This window comes from Lathyrus oleraceus, chromosome 6 (genome assembly GCF_024323335.1).
Source record: "Lathyrus oleraceus cultivar Zhongwan6 chromosome 6, CAAS_Psat_ZW6_1.0, whole genome shotgun sequence".
Lineage (NCBI taxonomy): Eukaryota > Viridiplantae > Streptophyta > Magnoliopsida > Fabales > Fabaceae > Lathyrus > Lathyrus oleraceus.
This window is the reverse complement of record NC_066584.1, coordinates 330,006,942-330,019,015: the sequence shown is the minus strand read 5'-3', so window position 1 is coordinate 330,019,015 and position 12,074 is coordinate 330,006,942. Positions and strand designations below refer to the sequence as shown.

General features: G+C 32.3%; 2 protein-coding genes across 2 annotated transcripts; one reads left to right on the top strand and one right to left on the bottom strand.

The window, feature by feature from the left end:
• The first annotated feature begins 5,723 nt into the window (after positions 1 to 5,723).
• Positions 5,724 to 7,743, top strand: LOC127096872 (uncharacterized). Its single transcript, XM_051035408.1, has 5 exons — positions 5,724 to 6,094; positions 6,185 to 6,358; positions 6,488 to 6,594; positions 6,725 to 6,975; positions 7,060 to 7,743. The coding sequence occupies exons 1-5, from the start codon at positions 5,834 to 5,836 to the stop codon at positions 7,359 to 7,361; spliced, it is 1,095 nt and encodes a 364-aa protein (XP_050891365.1). The 5' UTR covers positions 5,724 to 5,833; the 3' UTR covers positions 7,362 to 7,743.
• A 315-nt stretch (positions 7,744 to 8,058) lies between these two features.
• On the bottom strand, positions 8,059 to 11,777 carry LOC127096873 (uncharacterized). The gene is made up of 3 exons (XM_051035409.1): positions 11,368 to 11,777; positions 10,920 to 11,035; positions 8,059 to 8,736 (listed from the first exon to the last, which is right to left on the bottom strand). The coding sequence occupies exons 1-3, from the start codon at positions 11,473 to 11,475 to the stop codon at positions 8,370 to 8,372; spliced, it is 591 nt and encodes a 196-aa protein (XP_050891366.1). The 5' UTR covers positions 11,476 to 11,777; the 3' UTR covers positions 8,059 to 8,369.
• Positions 11,778 to 12,074: the final 297 nt, after the last annotated feature.

Below are 12,074 nucleotides of genomic sequence, written 5' to 3'. Positions count from 1 at the left end.
TTTCTTTTCCTCTTAGGTTGTCCGTTTATATACGTTCTCGCGGGCTCAATCTCCATAAGACCATTTGATGGGTCATAAAAATATATATCTCATTTTCTGCTTGAGAGATAATCAATTCATTTACCTTTCTGTCTGGGATCAACCATTAATAATTCTTACTATGTCTTTAAGACTTTGTTTGTGTGTTTAAGTATATTAACCATCAATCAGATGTGCCAGCTTTGGACCGATATATATATATATATATATATATATATATATATATATATATATATATATATATATATATATATATATATATATATATATATATATATATATATATATATATATATATATATATATATATATATATATATATATATATATATATATATCCAAATCGATCATGTCTCATGGAATGCCTTGAAATTGAGGCGGGGTTTCTTGAACTCAGATTTAGACCCGGCCCAAATTTTTGAACATGTAGAATACCTATTCTTTTTTTATTCTTGCTCTTGAAGATTTGCTTACGTTGTTTGGCATAGTAATTTTGCTTGAGACAATTTAATCGGATGTTGTTCTAGGTTGGAAAAATGATCCAATAAGACTGGTCCAAATAGGAGGCCAATTCGATTTCATTCCCACTTGGAGACATGTACACTCTCACGAGGTAGACCAACACTAGAGCGAAACATCACTCCATCTCATTTGTTGGGCTAATCCAACAATCCCCCGTGCAAGACGCCACACCCATACGAGACAATTCCAATTGCTTTTTACATATAGGTACGACAACGTCACACCACAATACAAATCATTATATATTTATAAATTTCACCTCTCTGACATCTCTCTGACATCACTGACTAAAACGCTGGAGTACAAACTTTATAGATACATTCTCTTTTTCAATCAACAGAGACTTTCATTATCATGTCGGAGACCTTCCGCTGGGAACTTTACCACTTATATTTTGTTCCACTCTGAAATATTGTTATTTGTCTCTAGGATAAAGTTATCTTTTTTTGAGGTTGTTTAGTAAATTTTATAACTATATGGAGTAATAATCTTTGCAAGCATGATAGTTATGAATGGCGATAATGAGAGATGAGGCATGATGTTTGAGTTGAAAATGCCCACACAAACTGACTTTGGCATATTTGAATCCACGAAACGTCAGTTATCAATAAAGAGGCAGAAAATGATGATTTTGAGGATGAAATTATATGCAGAATAGAGAGTGGAGACCCTACCATACCACTGCTAACATGACTTAAAATTCAATGCATGAACTTACAATTATTAGCAAGTAAAAAGGGAAATCCTACTTCCGTGTAAAGTTCAGAGCGCGCACACACATTAGAATATAGAATATTAGTACTACTAAAGATCTGTGTGAGATCATATTCTTTGATCGCAAAACTAGATAAAGCCATACATGTGTATGATAAGTCCTTCTTGGATCCCACCTTACTTTCATACACTCTTTAAACTATATTTTCAAGGAAATGCACGTGACTTTTTTATGTACAAAATCTAACGTCACTTTCTCAAATTGCCATATAGTAGTATTTCTGTATATAGATTTATATAAGTAGAAAGAAGGTTTTGAGTCAAAAAAGAAATAGGAAGAAGGTCTAATTTGGAGCACGGTGAATTATAAATTTTTTTAGTCAAAAGATAATTCCCTCTCGTCCTTAATTATGAAATGATAGCGTCATCAAAGCTTATGATTACTCTTCTAGAATATGGAGCTTTGAGAGTGTGTATGTGGTTATATGTAATTTAAATATTTTTAATAAATGTTAGTAACATGTTTAAATTTTCTCTAAATATTATAGATACTTTCAAAAAAATTGGTTTAAAATTAAACAATTTCTATTTTTAATAATATAATAATTTTCTCATAACGAAAAATAATTATAAATATAATATTTAATTAAATTTTATAAAAATAATATCCTCTGTTTTTATTTATAAGAGAAAAATAATTTTTTAGATTCATTCAATAATCAATATATCTCGTATACCGTTTATGTTCATTGATTACTCAATTAATCTAAAAAGTAAATTTTATTTTATAAATAGAATTAGATGAAGTAACCGATGCAATATTATATGGTCCAAAAAATTATTGATAAATTATTCATAATTCACTTAAAATTAGTACTAAAAAAATTTGATGTGTATAAAACAATGATAACTAAAATGAAGGGCCTTAAGTAAAAATAACTTTGTATTAAGATAACAATTAACTTGACAGGAAAAGATAAAAGGAAAGAAACATTATTCATTTTGCTCAAACGTTATACTCTGAAAGACAAACAACTCTTTGATTTACTATACTTCTAAAAGGTATTACAAAATATTACAAATGGGTTACAAGAAAATAGTCATCAAGTTTCAAAGGACAAATCTTATTTTTTACTTAAGTGTTTTTCAATCTCTTTCTAATTATATATATGAATCATACAAGTCCAAGAAGTCCAAGGAATTTTAACCCTTACCTCTCTCAGTTTATCAAAGATTCCTTACCCTTTTCTGTATCTTCAACAATAAAGTTTTGAAGGTTGTTAAGACAATAATGATAAAGATACATATTTATAACTGATGAAACCCAACAGATACTTGACGGGTCTAAAACATAACTCATTAACAAACTGACCCACAAACCAAAACAATATGGTACACAAAAAACTGTTTGGACTAGATCTGATACTCGATGGACCCGAATCGCCTATTGGAACTGACCTGACCGATGTCGTTCTCTTTTTGTCAACTACCATCGTTTGTCAGTGACCAAACACAATGTCGGCCTCCATCGACATCCAAGCTGATTTCTGGTTTCTGTAATCTCGAAACATGTTTTCTTTATCTTCATCACTTAAAGTTTTAAGACATACTACAATAATCTCCACCTTGAGTTAAAACCATGTTCATGTCAATTTATCTATTAACCACCTTATTGCTTTCTTCCAATTCAACGTCTATTGAATAATTTTTATCAAGTTTAAGTCTTGCTGGAACCTTGATCTTGTCACTTGCGTACATTTTCTCCCAACCACTTTTTTCTGCTTTACTAATCTAACAAGCTCACAAGTATGGTTCTTCAACCATTTTTGACTCCACATACTTCGAAAGCCTCTATGAATGTCCATGATTATAAGTTTCGCAACTATTAAACAACATTCAAAACATAACACCCAAGGTCAATACAACCGTCCATTTGAGATGGTATAATCTTCCTTCTTACCTCATCACGAGTCTAATGATAATCATAGGTCTTTGTAATCGTTTCATGCTTATTACTAGTATCAATAGCAGGAACCTCCACCTAGAACTAAGTCTTCTCCACCATGGATTCTAATAGCTCAATCCTTATATGTTTACTATTCTCCCACTTATAGGACTCGCTGGAAGTAATACATATGTTATTGATGAATTTCGATCCTCCAAGTTCCACTCTCAATATCTCATAACCTTCATATCTTTTGGGTAGCCATTGAAGACATAACCCACAACTTTATCATCAAATTGAATTGGCTTGATTTGATCAATAAGCAAAATTTTGAAGACCATCAAAACATATTAGGTTATAGTCTTCCTACCTCAAACTTCCATGATTAATTGGAAGTATATTCTTGTAAATAAATACATGACAATCAATTAAGCTTCTTTGGCACCAACATTACCCTATAAATCCCATGGCAACTCAATGAAAAATGTAATTTGATCCCTTGTCTTCTACATAAGTCATTAAATTGCTCTAAAACATTATACGAGTATCCATCATGCCTTAATCCCAAATCTCATAACTTACTAATTACATAAGTCTTCACTAATTTATGATGAATGAACAACAACATTGAAACCTTCTAAAATATATATGCCACATATTTTAGTTGAAAGAACTTTAGGTATAATTACTTCACCATTTCGAATCTTATACCCCCATGTTAAACTCTAATGCCTAGATCATCAAATATTCTTATGAATAACAAACTTATCTAGCTCTAAAACATATGTCATGTTGTAAAGAAGAAACTCATGATCATCAAACAATTTAAGTTTAATCGTATCAATACCATGAACCTTGAAAGCGTTATTGTTATCAAAATGAACTACTCCACCTTACTCCAACTTCAAAGTATCAAAGTATTCTTTTCTTGAACACTTGGGATAAGACTAACTTGAGTCAATAATCCAAACCTCTTGAGTCTCCGAACTCGACACCATTAATGCATCAACATTCTCATAACTATCTTCATTTGAGGCAACAATATTCAGAACAAAATCTCCAGTGTCCTCCCTTTCAGGACAATCCTTCTTGAAATGATCAGATTTTTAACAAATTAAGCATTTAAACCTTGACTTGTCAAAACTCTTTGATCTAGACATCTTTTTACGTCAATTTCCTCCTCTTGAGACATTCAAGGCTTCACCATATCATCAATCTAGAAATCTTTCACCATTAAAAATTATTTTAAGCTTAGAGTCGTTTGGACTTCATGCAAAGTAACAGTATCTTTCTTACAATAAAGAATGAAATCATTAAATTCTCAAAGGATATGGATAATAAGCTCAACAAGAATATATTGTTGTCCAAAACACAACTCATTTACAAATTGATCCATAAGTCAAATAACTAAGTCTGATACATAAAAATTGTCAATATCAGATTTGATACTCGACTAACTCGGCATACCGCCAATCTACGTCGATTTCTAAACTAATTTTTTATTTCTATAATCATGAAATGTGTTTTCTTTCTCTTATCTTAAGATTTTAAGGCATATTTCAACCATCGTTTACTTATGACAAATATAAAATTGTAAAAAAAATTGCAAAATACTTGTGACTAGTTTTAATTGATTGACTCACCTATTATTTTTTTAATATAAAATTTAAAATTTCTTTGTTATGAGGATATTTAGTGATGATAAGTTTTAAGATTTCTTTGCTATGAAGACATTTATTGACAATCATCATTAAAACTCACATAATTCACATATAATTTTATGTTTTTTAATTCGAAATTAGATAAAGTTGAAGGTGTCAAGTTTAATGAGATTTGACTGATAATTGTCACATATTAAAATTCAAGACATTTCTACATGATTTAATCTCCCTAGCTATCCATGAATGGGGAAATTGTAAATATGCTAAAAAGAAAATATTTTTGACAAAAAGATGAGGCGACCCATAGTACTAATTATCATCCTTACAATTTCCCAAAGTGGAAAGTTTGACCCACAGATGTAGTTATACCGAAACCACTTACTCTCACCAAGTTGGCCATGAGATAAGAATGAAAAATGATTGAACTAGTTACAGTGCATAATTCACATTTGTTTTTCAACTTTACTTTTAGATACAATCGCCATAATTCGTTTTTACATTATTTATATACTTGTACTGAAGTTTTACTTTAAAATATTAAACCAGCAAAAGTTTGAAATGAGTGAGTATTAGAATGGTTTATATTTTGATTCATGTTATCTTATAATTAAAATAAAATCTCAATATAAGATTTGATGGTTCATGTACTTTATTATTACTGTTAAACATTTTTTAGGATAGTAAGTTGGAAATTGTACAGTGTAAGGGGATAAGAAGCTTCTACTTTAGAAGTTTTATCTCAAATTGGCTTAATCAAGTTAGTGCGTGCATGCGTCTTTTTAAAAAATGAATTAATAAACATTCATATACTATATAATCATGCCGAATCAAAAGTAATATGCACACAAACACCCTCAATTTCATATGATATCAATCTATATATAGTTTGAGTCGTTACAAAACCAACCATAAAACCCATATTCATTTATCTCAAGTTTCTACTTTGTTATATATGGCTTACAGTAACTGGTATGACTGGAACATGAGTCCCTCAGAATCCAACAATGATGATGAACATCTGAACTTGAGAGAGTTATCCAAGTATCCGCTACCACTCGGGTTAAAACTCACATTGACACCCGATATGCTTCCATACTCGGAACAAAACACAAATGCTGTTACTGAAACTTCATGTCAACATGAATCCAAGAAAGTTGAGAAGTTGAAAGCTGTTCATTTTCCGATATATATGCTTATGATCGGGCTTTTTAAGGTACATGTACTAATAAGTCTCGTAATGTTCTTGATTTTATTTGTACGATGAAATATTTTTCTCATGTTATATGTGCGCGCATGCATGCAGATCGAAGCTAAATATCCTGCGGATTTGGTAGCTAAGTTTTATTATGCTAAACGGAAACTTGTTTGGGAGATAATGCGTGATGGTTTAAAGGACAAGATTGAAATACAGTGGCGAAATATTTCGGCCATCCGAGCTATTATCGAGGATAACTCACCGGGTATCCTAGAAATTGAGGTGTTTTTTCTATTTATATACTCATATAAATATAAACATATGACTTATTTCATAAGCTATAACATAATCAACAAAATGTTTATCGAATGCTAATTTCATTGTTGTTTTTTTAATTGTGTGTGACCACAGCTAGACAAAGTGCCATCCTTCTATCGAGAGATTGAACCAAAGCCCGGAAAGCATACTGTGTGGACCTTATCTCATGACTTCACTCATGGTCAAGCTTCCAAATACAGGTGTGAATTTGTTTTGAATTCACATTATTTCCAATCAGAACTTGTTCACTACTAACTAGCAAGATACCTATTCAGCTTGATTGTGTTTATGTGTATCATTGTGTTGTTGATGGCAAATGTTTCATCTCAGGAAGCACTGTCTTCAATTCCCTCATGGAGTTCTCGACCAATATTATGCAAAGCTCTTGCAATGTGATAATCGATTGCTGGAACTGAGCAAGAGGCCTTTTCCTAGTTCGTGTGCTATTTATTTTGATTCACATTTAGATAAGAGGACAACACAACTTAGTTTTTCTCAGGATGATTCAAAAAACATGGACCAACAAGTTCAAATGTTTGGCTATATGCCTCAAATTATTAATTATGATAACCCAACTTCAGGTAACAACAGTTTCAATAAATTTGATTTCAAAATAAATACTGCTTTTGTGCTCATCACAACATAAAAAATATCATATGCTACAGATGAGGCAATCAACAATCAAATGCATCAAGATCCAATGATGTCAACCTCTTGGAGTCAAGGGTTTCATTATGAGTATGACACTTCACTTTCAATGGAGTCTGTCCCACATGAAAGTTGCATTCAAGCACAGCCAAGTGGACCAGGTGTAGGAGGCTATGATTTCCAAGAAAATGAATTCAACCCAACACATATGATGGATAGTGCCAATGTAGCTTACCAAAATTTTGGTCAATCAATTGAAGCAAACCTTGTTTACAACACAAATACAAGCACACAATTTGATTGGTCAATGTTCACCTGATTACTCTCGAAACCCACTGTTTGCCATATCAAGTGTCATTTTTTATTTTTTTCATTTTCACATAGATTAAGAAGTTGTAAATGAATAAAAGAGTGTAATGATTTTGCAAAATTATCATTGTTAACCACTATCACATTTGAGCAGTTAGAATGAAAGTATAGCTTGCTGCTGGTGATATGTGGCAACCTGTTAAACAAGGGCATGAGGTTTTATACCTGTCCTTAAATCTGTTAGTCGCATGCATGTCTTGATGTTCACTGCTATCCAATCTGAGACCCTGAATGAGCATCTTTTAAGAAGCCGTATAGATTTTGACCTTTACCAAGGAACTTTCTGGCTATGCCCTTATTTAGGGAAGGCGACTTGTATCATTAAAAGAGACCACTTTCAAGCCATTTTTTTCGCTCTCTTCAAGAATATTGGTCTGTTCTTTTGTGAAAGCATACCTCTTAGATTGGTCTTCAGATAGCAAGGCAAAGAGGTTTCAAAATAATTTGTGGTGGTGGACTTTGACTCTGGCGGCTATCCAGCTAATTAAGCATAGCTGTAGTTTAGTCGTGTTTTATCTACTCATTAAGCAGACATGCAGATTAAGAAAAAAATTAAAGGTTTAAAATTATACCGTAACTTCTTTGCATTCTATTTTGCATCACCCGTGCAGATGCCATCTACACTCTAGAATTTCGCTAAACAGTAATTATGCTTAAAATGTGTTGCTAATATTTCTCATATTTCTCATAGTATGAACCACGACATTCAAATCACAATCCACGCATCTCCTAGCCTTATCAAGTTTAACGATGAAAAATTGGTGATTCAACAGCAGACTTTGATAAAGTTTCATCATTCAAACTCCTAAACTATATGTAAGGCATACAAGGTGTTCAGGGCATAATACACGGCTTTGGTGGCTGGAACAATTCCTCTGAACTCCAGTGAAGTCCTACAAGTTTAATATATTTACCAGATGTGATTACTTCCATTACATAAACTTGTTGAACTCACTAATCAAGTCTTCGAAATTGATAAAGGCGATTTTCCAGAAACTTCTGATATCGCTACGGGATCAGAGGACCTGGTGGCAGTTTCATCTGCACCATCCAAATTTAATTCACCGAAGCTTCTTTTCTTTGATGGAGGAGTAATCAAACCCGTATTTTCGTTTTCTTTCTGCTTTCCTTTACCTTTTTCTTTTCTGCTGTCAGCCTCCTTTTCGGGTTGGGGTTCTCCATTTAGAAGCGGAAATAAAGGAGGTTCCTGGCCACTCAATCGGCAAAACACTCTTTCAACTGTCTCACTTATCTCCTTCCCCAGGCCATTGTTGTCTAAAATTAAATCCCAAACTGATTTTGAAGCTTTCTCAAGTACAGAAGCTCTGCATGAAATTGACATTTTATCAGAAAAAACCAGAACTCCAGCCAAAACTAAATAGCTTGTTAGATGTGACCATAAAACTTAATCAGGACTAACAACTTCAACCAATTCTTCTATGACCCCAACCCACATAAAGCATCAAGTAAGACAAAAGGAAATAGACATTAAAAAAGCTGAAACATTATAATAGAGGAATTTTATGCAATGCACTCGCTTTTTTGGTGCCCGTGTGGCCAACAGTCCAAACTACCAATTCAGACCTATCAAGAATAGTACAAGATAAAGACCAAAAAAACATAGTACAAGATTAAACAGATATACCTTTCAGTGCACATCTATTTTATTGAAACTTGTTTCAAGAGGTGTGCACTAGGCACTAGCCACAAATTAAAAGACACGACCATATCTGTGTCACCAAGGTGGCATGCTTATAGAAGCGTTAAAACACATACAAACAAGTGGCTTCTACTTTCCCGCATGCAAATCCAATATAAGGCAGCAACTACAGACTAAACCCCTATTCCAGTCCATAGTAAGATATAAGGTTTATCACCAAAGTCTTCTGAAGAATTTGGACATCAATGAAATTCGTCGATTAAAGAAAGTGACGTGAAATTCACCACTAAAAAATTTTACCTTTTCCACCCAAAAATAATTGATAATAATTTAATTCCTCAATTCTGTGGTCTTTACATGAAATAATGACTTTCATGACACTTTTCATTATGATAACAATAAATAGGTGGAAAAATTCTTCATAGAACCAAAGTATCGACCCATATATCTTTGCATCTTAATTATAATCATATGCAGCAAGTAAACGGTTCAACCATCTTTTCCATTTATCTATGATTATTAGGATTAAGTCTATTTTACAGGATGTGAATTGTATTTAATTAAATTCTATAATCACACTATTTCATGTGAAGAGTATCTTAATTATAATCATATGCAGCAAGTAAACGGTTCAACCATCTTTTCCATTTATCTATGATTATTAGGATTAAGTCTATTTTACAGGATGTGATTTGTATTTAATTAGATTCTCTAATCACACTATGTCATATGAAGAGGTTTAATGGCTGTAAAAGAATATAGATTAAAAAAATTGTGAAAAAAGAAGGGATTTCTAAATTAATAGCGGCCAAGACATAATTGCTAGTATGCTACAAAAATAACTAAATATAACTGTGCTATACCCCCTTTAACGTCAAGAAATAATTGCTAGTACGCTACAAGAATAACTAAATATCACTTCATGAAATTGACACGGTATAGGGTTTGATCCCCACCCTCAAAGAAATACTAACATTAGCCATCATAAAAGAAAATCCTTGATATGATCGGTCAAGACATTTCCTTGTCAGAGAAATATGTTAAAAGCCTGATCAAGCGTGAAAAATTAGTCATCGTAGAGAATCATTATACTACGATGATTTCATAGAGAGTAAACTTAAGTTTTCAAAGTCTTTCAAAACATTCCAAAAAATAATTGCATTTGAGTTTATTAACTCTCCTTTTCTCATTCAAAATTTAATTGTAGTAACTTAATAATGCAAGCAGAATGGATAAAGAATTTAAAAATTTAGGAAACCAAGTTGGGAGTTTGAACAGAAATCCAAGATCTGCAAATATCCACACTATACTTATATATCGATGTTGTTCATAAAAATGTAGCCCTGCGGCAGATTTAGTCTATATTATATTAAATTTAATTCTTGTAGTTTCATTTCCCTCAAGTTAGAAAGTTGTGATGGGATTTATCCTTAGCACACAGAGTTCATAAACTCAATCATATATTCATATGATGGGGGTTGAATGGCTGAGACGGCAAACACATTACAGTAAAGTTTTACAGTAAAGTTTTTCTTCTCTACTTTTTGACGGGAAGAGTTTTTTCTTCTTTTGATGAATAGATTACAGAACAGAAAATTAATAACAAAGGCTTTCTTCTACTTTCAGCCGGGTATAAGATGAGTTTCATATATCTTTCTTCTACACTACACTATATTATCACCATTGTGCATCACACCCAAATCCAAACTAATCAGTATTAAATAGAGTCGACCATCGGCACAACATGCAACAGCCACAGAGAGAAAAACAAAACTTTTCAGGCTCCCAAATAAGGACCAACATTTAGTTCAAACATAAATGTAAGCTAAGTAGCTAACTATCACTTACTCAAGTTCTTGGCGAAGAGCATCAAAGAGCTCTCTTTTGGTTTGTTTCTCAGCCCCAGGGGTATTGAGAACCTTACTCTGTTCAGCCATCTTTATAGTAGTACTTTTTAGTTCCTCCTGCAAAAAAACAAAACAGCGCAAATTTATCAAATTTATCAGATAAACTTCACTGACATTTAACATCCTGTATTCCAAGTAATAAAATTAGTTGACATGTGAAGCCTTGGAAGCACCGGCACAAACACGACACCGATATTCAGGTAATAATTTGAGAAAATAAAAGTAATTGAATACAACTACAATTGTCAAACATTGAACACCGCGTTAATCTGAAGTGTAGGTGCAATATAGGTCAAGCTTATATTGCAATTTACAGAAGAAAAAAATGGTATTGGAACTCGGAATCTAGAAATGAAAATTGAAAAAAAAAATGGGAGAGTAGAAACTACATTGGCTTTAAGCTGGTTGATGATCTTTAACCTAAGAGCATCAATTGTACCGTCGTTCATAAGCGATTCCAAAACATCTTCGGGAGTGATTACCGAAGAAGAAGCCATAAATAATGGCAGTGATGATCGAAGTTTAATTGATTTCGCGCGGAACCGATGAGGCGAAAATATTGAAGAGTTCTGATATTCGTTTGTATAGTTGGATAGAGAGAAATGTAGGATTCGAAAACGCAAAAACTAGAGGTCGTATTAATGGGGTTCAGTGTTGGTTTGAGGAAATTGGGATTCGGAAAACCCTAATACGGTGAAGGAGGGACGAAGACTATAGCGGAAGCAAATCAATATGATCCTTGCACAGCTGGAGTAATTCTTTTTTGTTTTATTTTTGGATTTTATTGATTTTTTTAATACTCGTGAGAATAAAATGCATTTGCATATCTAATATTTAGATAAGAAAGTTAAATTAATTGTACTTTTTCAATGGTTGTAAGCTTATTTTGGACTCAATGCATTTATTTGTACTAATGATTAACAAATCTTAATTATCTTAATTATTATACATATTTACCAACAATTATTAAATGCAATATATCGGTTAGTAAACACAAGAAAAAGAAAAGTCATAAACACATATTCTATTTCGTCACAGTTCTCCTTAAAAGGTTTTTGAAACAAATAACAATTGTTCTTTTTTCTTCATTCTAGCT